At 38.1% G+C, this 24,541-nt stretch overlaps 2 protein-coding genes across 6 annotated transcripts in view; one reads left to right on the top strand and one right to left on the bottom strand.

The window, feature by feature from the left end:
• Positions 1-3,080: 3,080 nt before the first annotated feature.
• Positions 3,081-11,471, top strand: LOC123960615 (beta-1,3-galactosyl-O-glycosyl-glycoprotein beta-1,6-N-acetylglucosaminyltransferase-like). Of its 2 annotated transcripts, none has more exons than XM_046035466.1 (5): positions 3,081-3,170; positions 5,546-6,177; positions 6,294-6,387; positions 8,683-8,832; positions 10,037-11,471. In XM_046035466.1, the coding sequence occupies exons 2-5, from the start codon at positions 5,885-5,887 to the stop codon at positions 10,523-10,525; spliced, it is 1,026 nt and encodes a 341-aa protein (XP_045891422.1). In that variant the 5' UTR covers positions 3,081-3,170; positions 5,546-5,884; the 3' UTR covers positions 10,526-11,471. The 2 variants fall into 2 exon arrangements, with proteins under 2 accessions (XP_045891422.1, XP_045891421.1); XM_046035465.1 differs by having other exon boundaries at positions 8,683-9,087.
• A 6-nt stretch (positions 11,472-11,477) lies between these two features.
• Positions 11,478-24,541, bottom strand: part of LOC123960614 (protein prune homolog 2-like) — a 39,975-nt gene continuing 26,911 nt past the window's right edge. The window contains exons 10-19 of one of the 4 annotated variants that reach the window (XM_046035460.1): positions 22,946-23,491; positions 21,678-21,760; positions 21,105-21,326; positions 20,763-20,933; positions 19,824-19,923; positions 18,571-18,702; positions 17,650-17,736; positions 17,341-17,439; positions 13,073-13,102; positions 11,478-12,530 (exon numbers count right to left, since the gene is read on the bottom strand). In XM_046035460.1, coding sequence (XP_045891416.1) covers positions 12,500-12,530; positions 13,073-13,102; positions 17,341-17,439; positions 17,650-17,736; positions 18,571-18,702; positions 19,824-19,923; positions 20,763-20,933; positions 21,105-21,326; positions 21,678-21,760; positions 22,946-23,491 — 1,501 coding nt within the window. In that variant the 3' untranslated portion in view covers positions 11,478-12,499. The remainder of the gene's footprint in view (positions 12,531-13,072; positions 13,103-17,340; positions 17,440-17,649; positions 17,737-18,570; positions 18,703-19,823; positions 19,924-20,762; positions 20,934-21,104; positions 21,327-21,677; positions 21,761-22,945; positions 23,492-24,541) is intronic. The other 3 variants (XM_046035461.1, XM_046035462.1, XM_046035463.1) reach the window with 3 other exon arrangements.

Raw genomic sequence — 24,541 nt, 5'->3', positions numbered from 1 at the left:
CTCCTCAGTGCAAGACACATGAAAGCCTGCATGGAGTTTGCTAAAAAACACCTGAAGGACTCCAAGATGGTGATAAATAAGATCCTCTGGTCTGATGATACCAAGATAGAACTTTTTGGCCTTAATTCTAAGCGGTATGTGTGGAGAAAACCAGGCACTGCTCATCACCTGTCCAATACAGTCTCAACAGTGAAGCATGGTGGTGGCAGCATCATGCTGTGGGGGTGTTTTTCAGCTGCAGGGACAGGACGACTGGTTGCAATCGAGGGAAAGATGAATGCGGCCAAGTACAGGGATATCCTGGACGAAAACCTTTTCCAGAGTGCTCTGGACCTCAGACTGGGCCGAAGGTTTACCTTCCAACAAGACAATGACCCTAAGCACACGGCTAAAATAACGAAGGAGTGGCTTCACAACAACTCCGTGCTTGAATGGCTCAGCCAGAGCCCTGACTTAAACCCAATTGAGCATCTCTGGAGAGACCTGAAAATGACTGTCCACCAACATTTACCATCCAACCTGACAGAACTGGAGAGGATCTGCAAGGAGGAATGGCAGAGGATACCCAAATCCAGATGTGAAAAACTTGTTGCATCTTTCCCAAAACGACTCATGGCTGTATTAGATCAAAAGAGTGCTTCTACTAAATACTGAGCAAAGGGTCTGAATACTTATGACCATGTGATATTTCAGTTTTTCTTTTTTTAATAAATTTGCAAAAATTTCTACATTTCTGTTTTTTTTCTGTCAAGATGGGGTGCTGAGTGTACATTACTGAGAAATAAAATTAACTTTTTTGATTTTTGGAAAATGGCTGCAATGAAACAAAGAGTGAAAAATTTAAAGGGGTCTGAATACTTTCCGTACCCACTGTACACCTGTGGCCATGGAAGTGATTGAAACACCCAAATTCAATGATTCGGAGAGGTGTCCTAAAAGTTTTGGCAAAATAAGTATATTGCTGATATTGAAAACACTACAGAATTCAATCTGGCATTAAAGTTCTGTATAAATGCATCCATACTAGATCCATATGTCTTTTCCTTTCCACCTGGTTCATAATACTGCTTTAAGAGTTTGTCTCTAACAAAAATCGGACCTGGTTTTCTGTGACAGAACCAGCTGAGACTTTACTGGATGAGACAAGGAGGTGGAAAACCTAAACTAACTGAAAACACTTCTGATCAGGCATAAATCTCACCACAAATCCACACAAATGTTAACTTCAGCACCTCACCATCCCATTGTCTTAAATGTAATGATGTAGGAATGTAAGCCTTTTTACCTTCATGTACTTTTACATATTAAGATAGCAAAAACATCAATTAATCAATGTCAGATAGGTATTTGCTGTTGCTGGCAACACCTCATTTTTAAATGTTTATATTGCAAAACTCTGCCAGTTACGCTACCTGTCTGTGACTCACAGCGAAAGAGTGGGTCCACTTGATTACTATCACGCTCAAAACGTGACGGCATATGTAGTGTAGCGTCACCAGTCAACGTTATCAGTTATAGGACATGACAGGATATGTTTTTTACTGCGTGAGAAAATTGATGTGTGGCATCGTGGGAAAAGGGTCAATTGTGTGAGTCTCACGCTCACTGCGTGAGAGTTGGCAGCTCTGTAGTTGTAAGAACCACTTTCATCAAGAAGGGATGACCTTGCATGTGAAATTTCACAGATTTTCAGATAAGAAAATAATAATAAAGCCTATATTTTCATTAGTTGTAGATGGTTGTAACACATTTTAAAGTTTTACAACTAAAAATTACATAATTACAGTTAAACACATCAGATGAAGTGCAGACATGTTAGGTTACACTGATAATCAGGGTTTGTTGCCTTTGTTTCTTATTATCTATCTATAGATATAGGTGGGTGGTTGTAAATCCTTTTCTCTGCACCTTTAACAACCTGGGTGAAGTTGTAACATTAATGATTAAAATTCAGACCACACCAGACCACAAGATATAGTCTACACCTGAACAAATGTATTGCACATGAGTCAACACTTCAACATGTTCCTGTGCTTCTTATCTATGGCAGAATGTAACTGTTTGCTTACCACTGCTGCAAAGTTTTAGGCTACTATTGTTCTCTGAGGTTAAATTGTAATTTATTTCAGTATCTTCTCAATGTCACATGGCAGATAGATTATTTTTTTGCGACACACTGGACTAGCCCAATGAGAGGCTTCAGCAGAGTGGTTGCTTGTCAAAACTTAAACTGCTGTTATGATGTTCTATTTTAAATCACTTATTTTATATGATTTCTCCATAAGTGTCATAGTAATAAGGTGAAAGTAAGTATTTAGATAATTTATATTGACTCAAGAAAAACCCCCTCCAGTTGTGTCAAGCTAAAAGGATTTAGCATGAAGAACCCATTTTGGCTTTCAGAATAAAAGCGTGAAACGCGAAATGTGAAAGCGTGTTCTAAGCAGTGATACCCATATTTCTGCTGAAATCTTAAATCCCTCGAAAACAGCACTGTGTTAGTTTATTTTGCAAATTCATGCGCATTTCTTTTAAATATTTTTGTGATGGCTACTATTTCATGGGTATTTTCACGTTTGAAATATTAATACACAGGGTTTGAAATGAACAGTTTTGGGAGTCAAGCATTAGTGATTCGTACTATAACCATATCACTATTATTTAGCCGGTGCATGAAATAAATGAACTATTTAAAAAATAGTGGACATCTTTTCATTGTTTCTGAAGATTTTGTACTCAAACAATATGTGTTAATACAGTACAAATATATATATATATATATACATATATATATATGACAAAACACTAAATACTAGTTTAAGGGAGGTTGGCTTATCGTTCATGTAATTTTTGAAGAAATATTGCTTATTGCACACAGATAAACATAACATTAAAAATCATTAAGATGAAATGTATGCATTACAGATCTTTTAAATAGAGGTTATTTAATCACTCCTCACTAGTGCCAATCCTCCAGGCTTTGGCACCTAATCAATGGTTTTACTTTGGAAAATGCTGACAGGAAGTCATTTTAAAAAAAAAAGCCAACTGTTCCTTGAATTTGATCTGGATAGACCTGTGGTCAACTGATTTAGAAACATCAGACGGGAGAAACTGAGGAAGAGATTAATAGAGAAGACTCAGATCTGGTCCGCTGTTTGTAGTCACAGGTAGGAAGCATTAAAAAGTTATGTTGTATAAATAAAGTGTAAAGTTTCAAGTATTCAACAATAATTATTATTATAATTTTTTAAATAATTTTTATATTGTATGCTTTCACCGTTATGGTTGTTAAAAAAGTCACTGAATGGAGAATCTTGAGTTTTTTAATCCTTGATCACACACCCAGAAATGCATCTTTTGCAGCAATCACGTCATCACATTTTTTGCCATAAATACCTAATTTTATACCTAAATTCAGGTTTTGAAACGTTATTTGGTTTCTTCACCCAAATTAAACACTGGGTTAACACAAATAGATTTGTAGGGAATGAGGAGTATATCAAGAACGTTCAGAGGGGCGTGTAAGGAAGAAAATGTACTGTACGATGAGTCCATCCAGCAGTGTGGATGCTCGATCTGAGCATCGAGATGCCACACACTTTTCACTAAATGTTGTGTGTCAGTGTGAAGAACAGCCAAGTTCATTAATAAACTCCCCACATCCAGAGCCCTCATCAGCATTATTTCTTTAATTAAATTCCATTAAGATGAATTAATTCTTCTTTATGCTTGTATGTCTGACATAGACCTCAATCTGGGCAACAGACTCAGTGTCAGTATCAGTGCTGCTATCTGTTGCATGTTTCATGTTATTTGATCCCTGTGGGAAAGTGGGGATGATATTGAGAAATGTCATTGTCATATTTTTTGGGTGTAATGGTTGTCCATTCTAAAAGCTGATCCTTGAGAGGACATCTTATCTGTCCCTTTTATTTAAAGCTGAGGGTGTGACAGACACTTAGGTCACGAGACAAGACGAGACACAATATTGGGTTCACGAGATTGAGATGAGATTTTAACACTATTTTTAGAAATCTTCAATGCTGAATTATATTAAAATTCTGAGCATTAACACTTAATGTCCTGCATACTGGTACTTTTTTTTGCACAAATGTCTGCCTTTTCAGCATACATTTATGGTGGAAATGTGCTTATTTATGTAAACGAAAACTCAAAATTCAGGTGGCAGGTGACAATTCAAAATATAAAAGTATAACAGAATATAATGCAGGAAGACTCCCGGGTGTTCTGTGGTCCTTTCAGATATGTTTCTCAAGTAATATCGTCCCTGTTGATGTCTGCAGGAGTGATTTAGTCTTCCCTCCTCTTTTAGTTTTTTTTTTTTGAAAAAGCAACCTTTTTAAATGTGATTGTGGTGCCTTTTCACCTCAGTGATACATTATTTCATTTTATTTCATTTATCAACTCCTAGGTTTTAATAGTTCCCGTGTTTCAGCAGGTTTTCTGCTCATGTTCAAAACTTTCTGCACATTCAAAAAGTCATATAATTTCTTGAATTAAAAACCATGTTGATGCGCTGCACACAAATATTATTCATGAAAAGAAAAACTTCCTAATTTTCCACCATCAATGTGTCTAGGGCTGGGTATTGTTTGAAAAATTACAATACCAGTATCAATACTTCATTTGATATCTTTTTGGCCTTGCGAACACGGCCATATAGGTCAATATTTAGCAGCTTATTACGACCTATCTAAATTTATTTTTAGTCTGCTTTGGTGGCATATCAGCGTGCTGAACTGCCAACTCCATCAAATACATGTGCATGATTTTACCATCACAGACTGTTTGTAGCTGTAGCTGCAGTAGAGGGCCAATTGCATGTGGAATGAAATCGAAGAATGCTTGCTATGATTGACTGCAAGCAAAACCATACAAATATAATTTTTTTCTAGATCTGGGTACATACATGTTACATTACCACCATCTTCTGGAAAGGCTTTGTCGTCCCTGCACGTTATCTGACACATACAGCTTGGAAGAACGGTCTCAAAATGATCCATACAACATAGGTGGAGATTCACAAAAATATATTTCCACTGAAAAATGCTAAGTTAATGTACAAAAGATGATATAAGAGTTGTAAATTAGAGGCACAGATGTGGATCCAGGTTTACAGATACAAATCACTCAACGTTTATTTCTGCGGTGTTTTACAAGCCATTTATCTTAACATGTTTTTGTGAATCCCATTCAAGGTAGCATCTGCTTGTTAAAAATGAAAATAGAAGAAATGTTGAAAAATTAGAACTGTTACATGATTTTTATTTTACTTGGGCAAAAGTAAAGTACTGACTAAACATAAAAGTTTAGTTTTAGAAAGGCCGAAAGGTATAGTTTGCATTTTGATTATCTCCAAATCTCTTTTATTTATTTTTTAGTACTCATGTTTTCAGTAATAGTATAATTTTTGATTGCTTGCACATTAAAAAGACTGTCATTGACCTTTGAATTTTATACTTGGCGAAAGTATGTTTGACGTGTGGACGTGTCCACATCTCCTCTCTTATCTTGTTTCCAGGGCCAATAACATCTGGAATGACCAATCTTCCAGGATCCATAATGAGACTAACTTATCTACAAGTTGCTAAACATTACCCCATAGTCATTTATAGCCATGCTGAAGTGCAGTAAATCTAGGAACATGTGCTGTGCCAGAGGACAAAGCCTCCGTCAGACATTTTTAGTTTAGCCTTTAGATTTAGATTTAATTTCTTAATAAGTTATGAAACCGCTCAGAATGGAGTTATAAACAGAAATAAATAAACATGTGACTCTATGAAAGAAATATAAAGGCTAAGTGCAGCTGGACTTTATAAAGCCTCTACTAAAGTCTAAGTTGAGGTCTTCCTCTTCAATAATGAGGCTACTGAAACTGTTGCTGAAGCTTACTGTTGTACTGGGATCCCTGTGGATGCTTTACCTAATGAGTCACCCCAAAACAGACTTGGATCCTACCTACAGTCTTAGATACAGCTGGTTGGAGTATACCGATGCTGATGGGGGCCCAGAAAAAGTGTGCAACTGTACAGCAATCATGCAGGGAGTGAGAGAGGCACTGAAGCAGGCCAAATTACTGACCATCACGAAAGACTTCCGCAAGAATGTTCGGATCCCCGATGAGCATTATATTAATGCAACCCGAGACTGCAGGTGTGTTGCTTTAAATTACAGGTTTCAGTAACTGTATCACTCTGAGCAATTATTCAAATGTACTGAATTTAACAGAAATCTGTTTGCAACAATTGTTCAATGTTGTGTATTTACAGGAAATTCAAGTTAACCAGGAAATACTTAACATTTCCATTAAGCCAGGAGGAAGAAGACTTCCCCCTGGCTTACTCTATGGTTGTGCATCATAAGGTATGCTAATTCTAAAGCCTGAATATAAATTCAGATAAACTTTAAAAACAGTGCAGTAGTGGTCTAAACAATTCACTTTCATTAATTAAAGGGGCACTCCACCAATTTTACACAATAAGTTCAGTTTAAAGACTTCTCAGTCTCCAGTATAATATATCATACAGCTGTGTAATGTCTTCTGTGCGTTTAGAGGTAGCTTTCCCAAGTATGAATAAATGACCTTGATGATGTCATCAAGGTAATCTCAACTGGGAATTTTTTTTTATCAGAAAGCTTGCGTAACTGTTTGAAGGAAGTGGGCAATTTGGAAACAAAGGAGTCTAATGAATGTCGCATTATGGGAGGTGTAGGATCCAACGCTTTTGGAACTTGCCCCATACTTGGGACTAAAAGTCAGGATATCTTTGCCTTTGCTGTTTCAGTTTTTACAAATTACAACAGGAAGGTTTATCTTCCTTGTCAGGACCTGGAATCCTGTGATTACCCAGGAATCCCAGAGCCACTTGAATTGGTTCCACATAGACATAAACTCATATGACAACCATGTCACTTACTGAAAGGTTAGATACTTTTCCCTAATTCCTAATTTCCTCTAAGACAAAAACACAGCCTCATCAAATTATTCTCTTTGTAAGATGATATTTCATCAATCAGGGAGTCTAACTCCCACAATGTTTTTGTTTAACTGTTATTTTCCTTTAGCGGCTTCAGTGACACAGAAAATAACCTCCTGTTATCTGGACAAAGAAGAAAAACATTCACAGTCAATACATGCATAATATATAAAATACCATGACCCTTTTAAAACCACTACATTAATGAGGCTTCAATATGGCCTCTGCATGCAGAGGTGCAATTCCTTACACAACCACAGGTCAACATACTGCTTTCATCCTTTGTTATATCCAAGTTATCCATTCATCCATCGTCAACCGCTTATCCTGCGTACAGGGTCGCGGGGGGCCCCGCTGACATCGGGCAAAAAGCGGGGTACACCCTGGACAGGTCGCCAATCCATCGCAGGGCCACACACATAGACAAATAACCAGTCACACTCACACCTAAGGACAATTTAGGATCAACAATTAACCTAGTCCGCCTTTCTTTGGACGGTGGGAAGAAGCCAAAGCTCCGGGAGAGAACATGCGAACTCCACACAGAAAGGCCAGGGCAACCGGGGTGTGAGCCTGCGACCTTCTCGCTGTGAGGCCACAGTGTTATCCACTGCATCACCTTGCCGCCCTATATCCAAGTTATGTTAAATTGACGATTTCACCAGACTTTTGTGTCCCCCCAAAACAACAAATTTCCAGCAATTGTGCTTTCATGCCAGAACGTCTACAGGCGGCTGAACTGATTACTCTAACAGTTTCCAAACTTTTTAGGCAACACACCCCTTCTACATCTTGACCGGGTTATATATATATATGTTAAAATATATATGTGCCATCTGATTGGTTACACGCCGCGAATAATAGCCTATCAACACTTTGCTCCGGTGAGCAGCGGAACTGTGTGTTTAAGAGAAGGCAGCCGATATTACTGAAGGTGCAATAAACATCAAAATATGAAGATCTGTTTCTATGATGACAAGCAGCCCAGTGTCTGTTACACCAGTGAACATGAACAAGTCACTGCTAGGGGGGTTCACCCAATGACACTCTTGAAAGTGACGGCTTTTAAGACAGCATGCATCTGTCTTCTTTCTCTGCATCGCGATGTAACGTTATGTATTTATTACTTTAAAAAGTATACGTGGCAGTAAAACCTTTTCTCATACTGTGATGGTTAAACTTTGCAATCAATTCACAGTTCACCTGCATGCCGAACCGTGCAAAGGAAGGTGGGGGTTATTTTCATGACAAAAAGAAAATACCTTTCAAAACATTCCCTCCTCTGTTTTTTTTTTGTTTACAAATTGCACCCTCATGAGCCTCATAAACAGATAACATGGAGTTTTCAATTCAGGTTGTTATTTCATGAAAAATTCCTTTAAAAAATAATTGTTGTAGTTGTTACACTACTAGACCACAATTTAATTTTTTCTGTCGCGCACCCCCTAGAAGGCAGCTCACGCACTATCAGGGGTGTGCGCACCACACTTTGGGAATCGCTGGTTTACACTAACAAGAGTGTAATTGGCCACTACAAATCCCCAAACATTATGAAAGAGCAATAACAAATTGTGGGAGTGCTCCTTTAAATAGTTCCAAAAATTAAAACAAATACTTGTTTCAATTGGTATATGAAACATACACAACAAGGACTGAATTATTATTTTTTCATATACTGTAGGTGCAGAACTTTGAGAGGCTGCTGCGAGCCATCTATGCGCCTCAAAATATTTATTGCATCCATGTGGACGAACAATCACAGGCATCAGTCTTCTCTGCCATCAGTGCTATTACTTCCTGTTTCCCAAATGTCTACATGGTCAGCCAGAGGGTGAGAGTGGTTTATTCTGCCTGGCCACGCGTCCAGGCTGATCTTAACTGTATGGCTGATCTCTATAATGTCAGCACAAAATGGAAATACTTCATCAACCTTTGTGGACAGGATTTCCCTCTGAAAACCAATTTGGAGATTGTAAGGACGCTGCGTTCACTGAAGGGCGGTAATAGCTTGGAGTCAGAAAAACTGCCTAAAGAAAAGAAATGGAGGGTCTCAAATGTTCACCAGATAGTTGATGGGAAAATCCAGGTACTGCTTTTAACAATTTTTATAACTGATTATTTGCACAGTAACTTTGCCACGATTGGTGTGTGGCTGAGCTGGTTGGAGGACCCAAATGCAGGACATGGAAACAGGCAGGTAAAGTTAGATGATTTATTAAGGCAAAACAAAAGCGAGAACACTACAAACTGAGTGGCTGAGTTCAAAGAAACCAAAGTAAATAATCCAAAACTAACAAAGTAATCCAACAGAAAAGCCAACAGGCCACAGATCCAGAACAGGCAGGGCAAGGCACGGAACAGCGCACAACAAGCTACACACGACAATGACCGGACACACTAACAAGCAGGGCGGGAGCAACACAGGTGATGGAGATCAGACTAATGATACTGACATGCAGGCAGGCAGAGAGAATGACAGAAGCAAGGCAAGATTCAAAGACCAGATGATAACAGAATTAACCATGTAAACAGACAAACACCGATTAACTATAAAACAGGGATCACCACAGGAAAACAGATACTGAACAGACCATGAAACTAAAATGGAACAGATCAGAAATAAGGAAAATACCAACACAATACTAAACACAAGATAAACAATAAAAACAGGCATAGGAAGCAAACTATAAAACAAGTCTAGACTAAACAGAACAGCAAACAGGGAGTCTAAAACAAAACTAAAGCAGAAATCACAAACTAGCACTAGAAGACAGAATAAAGTAAGAACAAAGACAGGCAACAGTAAATAAACTAACACCGGGGAAATTGGACACAATACAACAGACAGGACTTAAACCCAAAATACAGACTAACTAAACGATACAGAACAGACTAAAATAACAACGGCTGAGAACAAAACTAAACAGAGCAGACGGACACACAGTGTGACAAACTTTGCCACTGCAAAAACGTTCTGTTCAGATTGTCCTTATGGCCATCACAATCATATTAATTCACTATTTCAACTGTCCCAGGCTACAGGAAAGGCAAAGAAGCCACCTCCGTTCAACCTGCCCATTCTGTCGGGAAACGCCTACATTGTGGTTAGCCGAGGCTACGTTCGCAGCGTGTTGGAGGACAACCGAATACTAGCACTGATGGAGTGGGCCAAAGATACCTTCAGTCCTGATGAGTTTCTCTGGGCAACCATTCAACGAATTCCTGGTGTTCCTGGCTCAACGTGGCCCAATCGTAAACACGACATGACAGACATCAATGCAATTGCACGGCTTGTGAAGTGGCAGTGGCATGAGGGTTCACAGGGTTCGCTGGAGGCGGTGTACCCAGAGTGTCATGGTAAACATGTCAGGTCAATATGTGTGTATGGCGCTGGAGACCTGCAGTGGTTGCTTGAGCACCATCACCTCTTTGCCAATAAGTTTGACACAGACACAGATCCCATTGCCCTCTACTGCTTGGAGAAGTATCTGAGACAAAAGGCACTGGCTGAGTTACAACCGTAACAGAGGTTTTTCTGACAACCAAAAATGAGTCAAAGCAGCATTTTACTGCCCTAGAATTGTTTGCTTCACAATTTTTAAGAAAAGCTGAAGTAATTAGAAAAACACAAATACAATAACCAAATTAAAAATCTATTAAATTAGAGGCAATACATTATTATTCAGTCCGCTAATTCTGCCATCTAACAGTATAATCTAGCAGTACATCTGATGTTTTCATAATGTCCATCCGTCGGTCGATTACTTCAATCTGCTAAAAAGCACAGAGGAAAATCTCCTTGCATTTAATGTAAAAACTGCGTCTTTTCGTATTCTAGTTAGGTTTTTGGAAGTGCATATGTGCAAAATACAGGGAAAACCTACGGTAAAAAAACCCTCTGCGGTGTGCAAGAGAACAGCTTGGGAAAAGATACATTTTCCAGTAAAGTGATGACCCCAAACATAAGCCAAACCTGCACAGGACAAAAAAACCTTAATGTGAGTTGCCAAAATTCCACTATCCACTCACAGTCCCCATAACACAGACAGAGTTCAGAACAGGGAAAATGTTATGTGTCCAAATGTGTAACTGATGCAAACCAAGAGTGTTTTTTAATGGTCAGTGCCAAAAAAAACATCTTGTGATTGATTCATTGTTATGAAAAACCAGAAGTCAGTGTAGGCGGAGTTGATTATTATGCAATGTGCGTTGTGGTACATGGAGTACTTTGAAGCCTGTTGAGGAGGAACACATTTTTAATGAAGTTAAACATTTTACATATTTTCCAACAAATTAGTAACTTGCAAGCCACAAACAAATGTATACAAAAATAAGAAAAAGCTTATCAAAGTAGACACACCATAACGTGTACAGGAGGCACTCTTTATACTCTATACCTCTCTAACCATCTGTCAACACAGACTTTCTTCATCACTCTCCAACAATCTCACACTCACCCCCCCCCCCCCCCCCCCCAACCCAGATAAATCATGACTAAAATTAGGGTTTGGCTTTTAGGTTAGTACAGTAATCAGATCAAAGCAATCTCAACTGTAGCAACAGAAAGCATGCAACACGTTATCGCAGCTACTGATGACTGCTATTTTGCAACCTTTATGATAAGATGTTGCAAGTACTTTCACAACAACATACAGTGTTATTAGGACAGCATTTTAAAGATTGTATGGGGTGTGGAGTGAGGCGGTGACATATAAGGTAAAAGCCCACTGTGACAGGAGCCCTCTACATAGAATACTATTCAAAAACCGGCTTGGCAATTCTGTTTCATGCCATTACAAACTGAACAGGCTTGTACAATGCTTTTTTGTGTGTGTGTGTGTGTGTGTGTGTATCATATTTTTGTACCTTGACTACTTTAACTGATAAATAGAATATTACAGTCTATTGACAGAGCTACAGAACAGTAACATCCCAACTGTCCAGGGAACATAAATGCTTATTTGTGAACAGATGGACTGTAATACAACTTGTGTTTTCTTGTATTTGGTTATAATTTGAAAGAGTCATGAGCCTCACTATGTCTTTGGAGAATGCACATTGATTATTTTTGTACCATGGGTTACAAAAGTTACAGAGGGCAACAGACAGGGTGGAATAATACATGAATGTAGTAAAGTCAGTAATTCCTCCAAAGTGAATTACATAAGAATCAAAGAATTGTTGAAATTATAGATGAAGTCATAGAACACAATCAAGTGCTGTGTAAAGTACAGTAGTAAAGGATAAAGCATCTTCCCTTCAGCACAGTGACAGACTGTAAATACAGTATTATGTTCAGCACCCTCAGGTTAGTACTTTCCTCAACGAACAAGCAACTGCCTGATGTTTGTACCATAGAATCTTCCTTTCTAACCCATTTCTAGCTGTTGGTGTGCCATTCACATCATGCTGCAGGCTGGCTTATATTCAGAAATGCTGTGGTAGAGTACAGCATAATGCAGGGAGAAGATAGGCAGCAGCCAGGTATCTTGTAATTGTCAAACAGCAGAGTTCCCCTTTTTGTCGGCTCTGAGAGATAGAGAAGATGAGAGAGAAAGAATTTTAGTTTATCTTTGTAATCAAGACAATTAAAAACTAAATGAGAAATTAAAACATGGTCAGATCATAAAGCAAAGGCATACTGTGCATACTGTACCTTTTGTGACTGTGAGTGAAAAGGAAAGTAAAATATGACTATTAAAATTCTAACTATACATTTTCTGGTAACTGCAAATGCAAAATGTTGTTCAGTGGCTCCAAGGCTTAAATTTCAAGGATGGCTTTAATATGGAAATATTAAAGACAGTTTACTCTAATAATAAGTGATGATCATGCTGTGCAGCAGATTGGTTATATGAGTATCTCTTCATTCTACTGTCTTGATCCATTACCTTTAATTCCTCATTCATTCACTCAGCCTTTCACTGTCAATGTAATGTGAAATATACAGTAAACCTGAGATGATTTCCTATTGTCCATTGTTTACAGAAAAGGTAGAAGACATGGCCCCATTTCATTCTTTGTCTTTGTTAAATTCACCCACTGACAGAGAACAACGGCCTACTACTTACTTGGCTGTGTCTTGCAATTCTCTATCCAGTCTGGTTAGCATTGTGTTGGAGGGAAGAAAGTAAAGGTTAGTGGGGGACGTGTACAAGTGACTGAGGAGTGTGTGTGTGTGTGTGTGTATGTGGGGGGGTGTCAGGTGTCAGTACACACATGCAGTTGCTGGGGATTAGTAGCCTGTATCCACATTGCCATAGGGGGGTGAATGGAAGGAAAACAAGCATCAGTGCTCTAAAGTGGGAGTGTTCAAGGCCCAGATGTGCTGCAATGCATAAACAATTTTACAAACACTGGGTCTAGGTCAATCTGTAGTTTTCAGACTCAAGACATGCTCAGTGGCACAAGGCATGACGACACAAAGGTACAAGACATGGCCCCTTTGATAATGGATAGGGTTAAAGTTTCTGGATAGCTTAAATCTTTCCATGGTCTCATCTCCATTCTTTTACACCAAAATATCTGTGCTTGTGTGTGCCTGAAGGAGTCTGTGAGCTGCAAACAGACCCATTTCCCTTTCATACTGTAGATCTATATGTAATCATACATAAAATCACATGTATGTCATATTTAACGTGGTATTCTATGTTCCACATAGACTGCCCTCACCACAACATCATTGTTGTTGTTAGTTGTTTTAATGTTCACATTTTTCTGATGAGCAACCAGTAGTCATGTACAGGTGCATCTCAGAAAATTAGAATATCATGAAAAAGGTTTTTTTCTCCGTAATCTAAGTAAAAAAAGTTACATTCACATATTCTAGCTTCTTTACACATAAAGTGAAATATTTCAGGCCTTTTTTTGTTTTAATCTTGATGATTACACCTTATAGCTCATGGAAATCAATAATCCATATCTCAAAATATTAAAATAGTAGAATAAGGAATTAAATGTTGACCTGAAAAGAGCCTTTAATCTCTCAGTCTGTTTTAGTACCACAGTCATGGAGAAGACTTCTGACTTGACAGATGTCCAGAAGACACTCACTGTAACCCTCCACAAGGAGGGTAAGCCACAGCAGGTCATAGCTGAAAGGGCTGGCTATTCACAGAGTCCTGGATTAAAGCATATTCCTGGAAAGTTGATTGGAAGGTTAAAGTGTGGTAGGAAAATATGCATAAGCAACAGGGATGACCTCATCCTTGAGAGTATTGTCCAGCAAAGCCAATTAAAGAACTTGGGGGAGCTTCACAAGGAGTGGACTGAGGCTGGAATCAGCGCATCATGAGCATGTGAACAGTAAATATGGCCAAAACATGGACATTCGCCTGGTATATTTTTGAAAAATTGTGTAATAACTGTTGTATATTAGTTTCTTTTCATCTAATTTACAGTTACAGTTGTATTCTAGGTGTATTAGAAGATATTCAGTTGCATTATAATCTACAAGATGATGGTTTTAATGGTGATATTGCTATTAAAATATAGATTTTATACCAGGCGAGGATGAAGATATCATATTTTCCTTTATTGCATCTCCATTTACTTTATTTTAAAAGAAAATCGGTTCATTTGGTTCATATTCCTTAGCTTCTGACCTATCAAAGCAGACCAGAATTATGGCCTCTTGGCCTAATGGTTGAGGAGTTATTATTGATTTAGTTTTGGTATGTTATTAAAGGCGTTTTTCCTGGAAATAGGTGTCTGTTCTGGGCACCTGCCCAAGGTGTCAAAACAACAAGTAACTGGTTTGCTTACAATGGTATTACTGCTGACCAGCCAGCTAGCCCACCTGACCTGAACACCATTGAGAATCCATGGGCTATTGTCAAGAGAAAAATGAGAGACACCTGACCCAACAATACAGATGAGCTGAAGGCCACTATCAAAGCAACCTGGGCTTTCATAACACCTCAGCAGTGCTATGGGCTGATTGCCTCCATGCCATGCCACTGTGATGCAGTAATTGTGCAAAAGGAGCCCCGACCCGAAGTACTGAGTGCATAAATTAACTTTTGACATTCTTTATTCTAATATTCTAATATTTTGAGATATGGATTTTTGATTTCCATTATCAGTATCATCAAGATTAAAATAAAAAAGGCCTGAAATATTTCACTTTATGTGTGAATCTAGAATATATGGACATTTCACTTGTTTTTTCACTTGTGTTTGACTTAAATTACAAAAAAAAGGAACTTTTTCACTATATTCTAATTTTCTGACTGTCCTCTCAGTAGGTTGTTGGGCACTGTCCTTTGGAAAAATGCTTGATGACAATAGTTGTAACTCATCTCACTAGAAACTATCGTTAACCAGATGCAGTTAAAATGCTGTACCTCATATTCTTTTATACTGTGGGAATATTTTGCTGCCAATTATGAGAAAGTCCAGTCTGTGTTGCTCTGTACAATACACTGAAACTCTGAACCCTTTGGAACAACTCATACTGACAGTATGAGTAGTTCCAGTTCCAGTTTCAGTATGTGTTTCCCAGTTTGGAGTATGTCCCACTATGCAACGCGTCTAAATTCCTCAATAGCGAACAATTAGACCAGTAAAGATTTGAGAGTGACTGTGTATATTAGTTAGTGCAAGCTGGGTCTATATGTCTGTTAGATGTCTACTAAAATGTCACAGATGAGAGGGGAAACCAATTTGAAGGGAAAGCCACATCACAGACTGAGAGAAGTAAGAAAATCAATATCTTGCTCATTAAGTGTTGGATAAGGAGACAGCAAAGGGTCAGTCAAAGGTTAGATCCCAGCATGAGAAAAGTCATAGTAGCATTAGAGGATTTTTCAGGGAGACAAAACCAACTGACAGGGTTTGGTCAGATTACTGTAAAATGTAATTTCAGTTACTGAATACAAATTAGATGGCAATTTTTGTAATTAGTAATGTAATTGTAAACTAATCTGAATACTTTTGGATTACTTCAAAATGAAATATTGATGAAATATGGCACCTTGTGGCACCAAACAAATGGATGCAGCCACAAAAAGTTTCACAAATATTATTTTTTCTATTTAAACATCTCAAATTCAAATAAAATGCATTTTCTATATTCAACATTTACAGTTGGTCATATCAAATTACCCTTACAAAAAGAGTATTGGCACAACTACAGGTATACTATAAGTATTCTACAACATGTGAGATTCTGTTTCTTTTGTGTTGGTTTTTGTTGCTGCTGTTTTGTAATCAAAGGCTACATGGAGGACTATGCTCTTGTAACGCAAGATGAGCACTTAATACTCAAAATGTTCATCTTCCATTTTAGTAATCAAGGAATAAAAACTCCATTATCCATAAGTCATCATTAGAAAACAGTAGTTAAGTCACAATTAACAAAACTGGCAACCTGAGAGGAGGAACTTACTTTGATATACAGTAGAACATATCCAGCATTTAGAATTGGTCAAATCAAATTCAAATCAAAAACCCTTACAAAAACATGTAAGGGTAAATTTCACAACTTTAAAATTGCCATATTTTAAAGATGTAATCAAAAAAATATAACCAAGTAATCCTTGAAAATGTAACTATAATCTAATTACATTTTTTCAAATGTAATCTTATCTGATTATAGTTACTTATTTTTGTACTCTTATTACATAATCCCGATTACATGTAATCCATTACTACCTAACCCTGCCAATTGATGAATGCAGGCAGGTTAGGTGAGTTACCTCATGCATGCAAATTTGTGTATACCCATCTCCTCGTCATACCTTGGGACAGAGTAAGAGATGTAAAAGCATGCCTTATTTAGGCACTTAAATAAAAGTTTGCACTGTGTTTGTTTCCCTTTTCCAGTGTGTATTTATTGAGTAAGTATTTGGCTCTGTGAAGTGATTAAATCAGAAATGATTTAATCATATCTAAATAATATTTAAAGATACTTGCAGATCCAAATAAAACAGCAATCAGTATGTTGAGGATGTTTTAGTCAATGAACAGCTGTTGGAAACAAAATATCCTACCCTTCTGAGCTTTAACAGACTTGTAAAACAGGTTTTAAATTTCACTGGCAAACCTGGAGCGTAATCTAACAAAACTGCAGTGAAGGAGGGTTGGAGAGGTAGTTAATTTTGTCTCATGGTTCACCTGTCACTCTATGATGGCAGGCTGTCACCTAAAATAAATAAAAAGGGGATGGTTTCCTGAAAGACTGTATGTAATTGATTATTTTGAAAGGTTACAATAGCCCTTACAAACAGTTTTCAAATAAGGTGATGTCACTCTGAATAGCAGTAGTATTGTTTCCACCTTGTATGGCCACAGAAAAGTGAAGCACAGATATAGTGATTGTTGATACAGGTAGACTCACTTGACGATGCTGGGTGGAATGTGGACATACTCCATTGGGATGATTTCTCCAAGTTCCTGCAGACTATTCACATACTTGATCTTACTGCTGAACTTGGAGCTGTAGAAAACAAGAAAATCATAAAGATTTGTCTGAGTGGAGTGAAAAAGTCTTCTTGGAAATAGCTAGGGCCATAAGAGTGTAGACCAAGTGTGCCCTTTGATGAGGACAATCAACTACTGACGCTTTAAACTGTGATAAGTACTGGTAGCATCTTGTTGTGTGTGATAAGTGTTCTACAGTGTGTCATGTAAAGTACAACAATGAGACCTTATGAAGGGTCTGGTGATTCCCAACAAAGTCCGTATGAACCAGGAGGGATGGACAATGATGAACATCTTAAGGTTTTTCTTCAGTCTGTGAGACAAGAGGAGAGGCAAAAGTTACGTAAAAAGATTATCAATAAATAATTTATTCACTCGCTCATTCACAAGTTTTAATTATTTACAATTCCTGCTGTCAGGTATAAAGTACACATAAAGATAGGAGTGCTATGACAATGATATTTTCACAGTGAAGTTAAAAAGAAGATTGCTGCACACTGCACACATTTTATTGTATGACTGATGTTATTTACTGTCTGCCATTTTTTTGGGTGTGAAATTGACATAGTATTGTGTATAGTGAGAAAAGTATTGTCTTTCACTACAGTACAACTTTATGTTCATAATTCCACAATGCAGGGCATGGCATTTTCTCATCAGTGACGACCCAAAATGATAATGATTCATATGTCGGAAATCAATTTACCGCTCACTAAGGAGCGAACTGACACAGTTCATATTGAGTAACATTATTACAGTCAAAAGGTTCAACTGAGTTCAATGAGCAATTGTTGAGCATTAGGTATGATATGCATGCCCCCTATTGGCCTCCCTATGAAACTGTTGATGGGACTAATAATTAGAAAAACAATTATCAGCCATGGTCATGGTTATTTCTTGCATTACAATGATATTTAAAGATACAAGCAAATCAGCAAGTTGACACTGTAATGTATTACTGTAGGTTTGGCTGAACATGCATGACTGTATTCATATAAACTCTTGTATGTGTATTGACTAGTCTTTCTAAATTCTCTATTTTCTAAGGAGCACTAAATAAAATATGTTACAAAGGGGAAAATTATTTATCATTCATTTTTGATTTTTTTAACTCACATTTTACCCATTTACTTACTGTGAAAATTACCTTCTGTCTATCATTTGGTAGCACTTTTTCATCCAGGTAAAGCCTGGCATCCTCCTGCGAGGTGTGGCGCCATTCAGGTAAACAATCATGTAATCTTCTGCCACCATTAGTTCCAAGGTACTTATTACATACCTACACACACAGACAATAGACAACACTGTGACAGGCATACATTAACTCACAAGGACTCCAAAAGCAACACAAGCAAGTTTCATGTTAATTAAATGTTATGGTATACATTATACAACAATTTAACAATTAAGTTCACATTTAATTGTGTACTTTTGGTTTGGGCTAGGCCCCTTAGTTCAGATTGAGGAAAATCTTAATGCAGCACATCATGATATTTATACACAAAAGATTGCTCCAGCTTTGTGGCAACAGTTTGGGAAATGCCCTTTTTTAATCTATTTTTGCAAAACTCTACACACTAACCACAAAACAGTATAACTAAAAAGCATAACATTAAACCATCTTCTACCAACATTATTATATTATATATCTCTTGCAAAAGCAAACAATTCCTGCAAAACTCTTTGTGTTTTTGCATCAAAACAGTACACACAAACCATCTAAGAATAAGCACATGAAGCAGCAAATATGTGCTGAAAAAATACAAAACACTTTTTCTGTGTGTAGGGCGTAGCAGTTTGCTATAAAGTTTTTTGTCATAAATATAATTCAGTAAAACATAAATACACACAGGTGTCCAAATGTGTAAAATATGGATATGTATTCCTAACATAAAGTTCTTATGTAACACTCAAACAAAATCTCAGAAGAAGAAAGCAGAAACATTTGGGCTAAACAAAAATAGCAGCTTCATCATCTTTGTGGGTTTGGCCATACGATTTCATCCAAATCATTAGCAAAGTTTTATGCAATGTTTTAATTATCTAAAAGTGTTTTCACACATGTCAATGTGGAATGCCAATTGGCAAAGCCGTATAGCATAATAGAGACCAGTTTTTACAGTTTTGCTAGAAGTGTGTTATAAAATTAGAAACTGAGTGTAAAGCAGAGAACGTGCATTCAGTTTGGCGCGCTTATTAAATGATTTGGCTACAAATGTTAATGGTTTTAGAAATAGTGCTTAAAGAATGACTGTTAGCATTTAAGCATTCAGAAAAAACTATAATGCCCATTGTTTTGGAATGAGATGTTTAACTATCACAAATGGGTGTAACGTTCGGGTTTCCATGTGACTTGTTTACATGTCCGCATATTTTTGATCATAGTGTAGCTTCACTTACAGAAAAAGGTTTTCCATTACATAATTGTAATTGTCACAGTTGCTGTCTGGCAGGAAGCATGCTGCAAACACAATGATGGCGTTCTGTTCAGCGTAATAACCTGAAAACACAAAAAAAGACTCACTTACGGTACATTTGCACAAACCTATGCTTTCATCCTGTATGAAACTGTTGGCTGGCCCATCAGTTAGCACCATTGTTGACATGGCAGATGCTCATTTCTTAGTCAACATCTGGGTCATGGTTATGTGTTTTAATGGGATTTTATAACCCTCCATCTTTCCACATTTAGTGCAAAAGGGGCTTACATGGGGAAATCTAGGGCAGAGATGTGTCCTTATAAAATAATGGCATGTGTGTCTTTAGTTCCAAACAAGGAAATTTTGAGATAAAACACAAGCCCTTTCACTAGTAGTTTGTAATATTTAGTTGGAACTGACTTACTGTAAGTTCAGTGATTGTGTACATATGAAGTACATAGTAAGATGAGAACTGTTCTGATTATACCACTCTTCTGCCTTTCACTGTGTAGTTACTTCTACAGTATTACAAATTATCAAGAGAGTTGATGGGCATTCAAATTCCATAAGCAGAATCAAAATATGACAGGGCACAGTTGGAGTCTGGCAGCCATGGTTCAACAATTTTATGAATTGCTGGGAATATATAGTTATAATATAGTTATATTAAAAGGAAAACTCACAAGTTAAATCAGACCGAAAAAATATAATATTTTCCAAAACTAATAGAGTGCTTCCCTTTAAAGAATAAGGTTCAAAGCATAACATGAAATACATGATTCTAACAAACAAGTGGAAAGATTAGACTGAACGGTGTGCATGAAGACGGAGGCAATCAGCAGAGATCAATTGATCAAAAGCTGTAAAACATACAGGAGAAACTGGTAGGCATGGATTTTAAGCATTTGTGTTTGCATACCTCCATGAGAAATCACTCTTTTGTATGGCTCAATGCACTTCATATCTATGCGATGCTCCTGCTCGCCAATCACCACACTCCTCCACAGCCTGCTATCTCTGCTCTCATCAGCTGATCGATGTCCTGCAATGGCATCACTTGATGCTGCTCCTTCACCCAGATTAGACTCCCCTGTTTGTGACATAAAGACAGCTGAAATGAAAACTAACTTTTACAAGATGAAAAAATATCCTGTTTTTTGGACAATATAGAGTATACAATGTGAGCGTCTTTGTGTGTCTGTCGCATGCCTTCTGTGCACATTTAGACATCTATCTATCTTCAGGTGTGTGTGTGTCTGACCATGTTGGCTGAACTCTAGTAAGTCTGCCTCGTCAGGTGTGTCCAGCCCATCTATGTTGACATCCAGGTCATCACCAGTATCCAAGGCCTCATCCTCTGTGTCCAGGGCATCTTCTGAGAGAAGGGACCCCTCACTGTGGTCCAATGATACATTCATTGGTGGAGCTACCAACCTTCTCCTTTGATTGGACCCGCCAGACAGATCCGCAGAAGAGGGAGGATCTGGTCAGAGAGAGGTGGTTGAATTTTTTTCTTAGTTTATTAATTTGTTGGGGTTTTTTTGAAAAAGGTTATAGATTGAAGACAGAACTCAGAGCAGCAGAGATGTTCTTATGAAAAAAGGGGAGTACATTTCTACTTGTGTTATGCATTTGTCAATAAACCCAACTAAAGCCTTCTTAGTCAAAACAGTTTCTTTAACCTCCACAAAACATTAACTCTTTATATTCATCTTATAATATATCTATAAGCCAATACCGCTGATATTTCACCTATAAGGCGCAAAAAAAATCATCAGCGCTAAAATGTCTAAAGATTTTAAATGACAGGAGCAATTTAATGCTGTTTATTTACCTTCTCCATTATCCATCTCCTCAGCAGCTTCCTCACTGGAAGCCATCTTCATCCCTGTTGCACCGTCTTCCTGTTGGGAGTGTCTGCTCAGAGGCACAGAAATACAATAATGAGCCACAACATAAATTATCATTGCTATCAACACTGCCACCATAGGCACAGCTATGCATAGTATTGGGCCAAACAAGCTGAAGACAATCATCTACAAAGATAATAATCTAACATTTCCCATGACATTGAATGGGGAAGAGTTTAAAATCTGTTCATTTGACTACAGACATGAAAGATTACAGAAGTAACAAAGGAGATGGAGAGAAGCGACTCACTGCTTCATTCCCAGGCTGCACATGTGGGCTGAAGAAACAATACTGAGCAGTGTTGCTACCTCCCCCCAACCAAAGCCCCTCTAACAGACTCTGATTAACATAAGGCCTAACAATAGAGAGAAGCAGAACAGACAAACCAGTACACATGATTATAGACACAAAGACACACACATACACGTCTCTGTCTTACGACACCTACCTTTCCCTCACTCTCACTGTCTTCCCCCAGCACGAGTGACTAAACTACTCTTTTTCCACAATTAAGTTACATGACCACTTAATTATGGAAATGTTTGTTGTGAACGTGTGTTTGCCTACATAGAGTGAAAGACAGGGGAGGGTTTTGTATGCCAAAGAGGGGGCGGGTCATAAGAATTACAAAGTGGGGCAAAACAAATGCCATGATGCAACTGCTAATGAGGAACAACTAAGCTGCAGTGTACACACACCCACACTTCCTATTGTGTTCATGTACACACACTGCATATTGATTCCAGAAAATTACTTTTCGTTTGGACATTTGATTGAGAAAAAAACACATCTTGGTTAAGACATAAACGTAAAAAAGACCTGCTTTGGTATGAAGAAAACCACGTTGTAAAATAAAGGATTTAAAATAAAGTATTTATTACATATGTTCATTCGCATGCTGTTGGCAGTTTTAAATTGATCTGTGCTGCCCCTTTGTGGTAAAAAACAGTAGTGCATTTCTTAGGCCTATGCAGATCCACTGTTGAGCTCTCTCTCTCTCTCTCTCTCTCTCTCTTCCACAAACTTATAATGGACAAAAAACCCATACAATCATGTTTCAGTTTTAAAGAAAGACCAGCAGAAAAACTGTGTTTTTGAGGCTAGATTGCAAATTTAGATTCCAGACAGCACTAAGATTGAAAGTTTTACAAAGTGCTAAAATTGTGGAACTAAGCAAAATTGAAAGCTCACCTTTCCAGGAGAAAATGAACATATTCCTCTGGGACATACCGCGCATGATCTTCCCTCTCAGAGTGTACATCTGATTGGTAGAATGGCTGTCCATCGAACTGGCAATGAGCGTGGTCTGACTCATATCGACTCTGGCCATCAGCTTGATACTGAGAGCACTGAAGTTCAGAAGCGCACAAAGAGTTGGAGACATCTCCATACTGGCTTTCAGCCATATATTGAAACTTTGAACCTGGATCATTCACGCTGCAGTCGGCATTAACTCCAGGTTCATAATAGCCCTCAGCCTGCTCAGATCCGTACTGTATAGCTGTGGCATCAGTTGTAAACTCAGCATATACATCTGTGGTGTTTTGCTGGCTGTTGGATTTAGTATCTATGCAGGCTGGGTGGGCGCCCTGGTTTTCAGTTCGTTGGTCAATGTGGTGGTAGTTGTAGCCATATTGGGTTTGAGCCTGAGTTACATTCTGACTTCCTGTCCACTGGGATGCAGCATTCTCATTGGTTGGCTGGGAGGAAATTTGCAATGTCACATCTTGGTGTCTTCTTATAGGGTGATAGAGGATGGGGGATCAGCGCAAAGGGAAGGAGAAATTCAGAAAGAATTGTTAATACAAATGGTATGCAGTGAACCTTATCCATCGGCGTCACCAACTCCCCACTATACTCTCATAAGAACAATTTAGTGCCTTGCACGGTCAAATTTTCAGCATGTTCAATAAACTGGTGAGTTTAAATATCTTAGGTTCGTATTAAAGGTGAAGTAAGCGATTCTGGAGAAATTCAATACCATGACAAATACCATAATACAGAGGACACAGCAAGTAATGTAACTAACATTATTTAAGTTGCTATAGTTGCTGCTGTGAAGCTAACATGCAGCAAGGACGAGATGGTACCAGAGTTGTTGACCATTAGTAGGACCATGGAGCAATGTTTTAAGAGTGGGCCCCTGTGTCAGTTGTTCTTGTGAATGCACAACAGGACACGCTTGCACATGAGCATCCGAGTGTTGTGATACACATTCCTGGCAGTATTATACTGATTGAAAGGGGACAGTAATGCTCCAAGAAACACAGCACTGCCCCAGAAATTGCAAGGAATAAGAGGACTGCTAGCAAGGAGACACTTTTACCAATGTTTAAATAAACAAAGAAACAGAATTAAATAAGTTTCTGCTTAACAACTCAACATCAAATGCCATTCATTCATAGAAAACTACAGCTACTAATGCTTTTCTGCAATACTTAAGAGAGTGATAAACAGTCTGTTTCACAAGTTGAAGCGACATGGACAAACTTTTATTGTTGAACACACTGGGTATTACCTATGCACACACTCACACACAGTCTTGCATGCATACACTCACACCCACACCTTGTAAGAGCGCTAGGGGAGCTGTTTCCATTAGCTGTTGTGGGGCTCCAGCTGTAATGAGGCAGGTAATGCATATTTAATGAGGCGTAAACAGATTTATAAACACACACACACACACAGAGCTGCAGATCAAAGCTTTGTGCTCAACACACGAAATACACCCACATGTACATGCACAGTTTGTTTCTTACTCAAACGTACACACACACACACACACAC

This window comes from Micropterus dolomieu, linkage group LG21, assembly GCF_021292245.1.
Source record: "Micropterus dolomieu isolate WLL.071019.BEF.003 ecotype Adirondacks linkage group LG21, ASM2129224v1, whole genome shotgun sequence".
NCBI lineage: Eukaryota > Metazoa > Chordata > Actinopteri > Centrarchiformes > Centrarchidae > Micropterus > Micropterus dolomieu.
This window is presented reverse-complemented; position numbering and strand designations above follow the sequence as displayed.

Excerpts from the sequence above, each read along its gene's own strand:
- LOC123960615 (XM_046035465.1), top strand. The coding sequence starts at position 5,885 with ATGAGGCTACTGAAACTGTTGCTGAAGCTTACTGTTGTACTGGGATCC. Across the intron at positions 6,178-6,293 it reads AATGCAACCCGAGACTGCAG|GAAATTCAAGTTAACCAGGA; the intron begins GTGTGTTGCTTT and ends GTGTATTTACAG. Across the intron at positions 9,088-10,036 it reads TAGTTGATGGGAAAATCCAG|GCTACAGGAAAGGCAAAGAA; the intron begins GTACTGCTTTTA and ends CAACTGTCCCAG.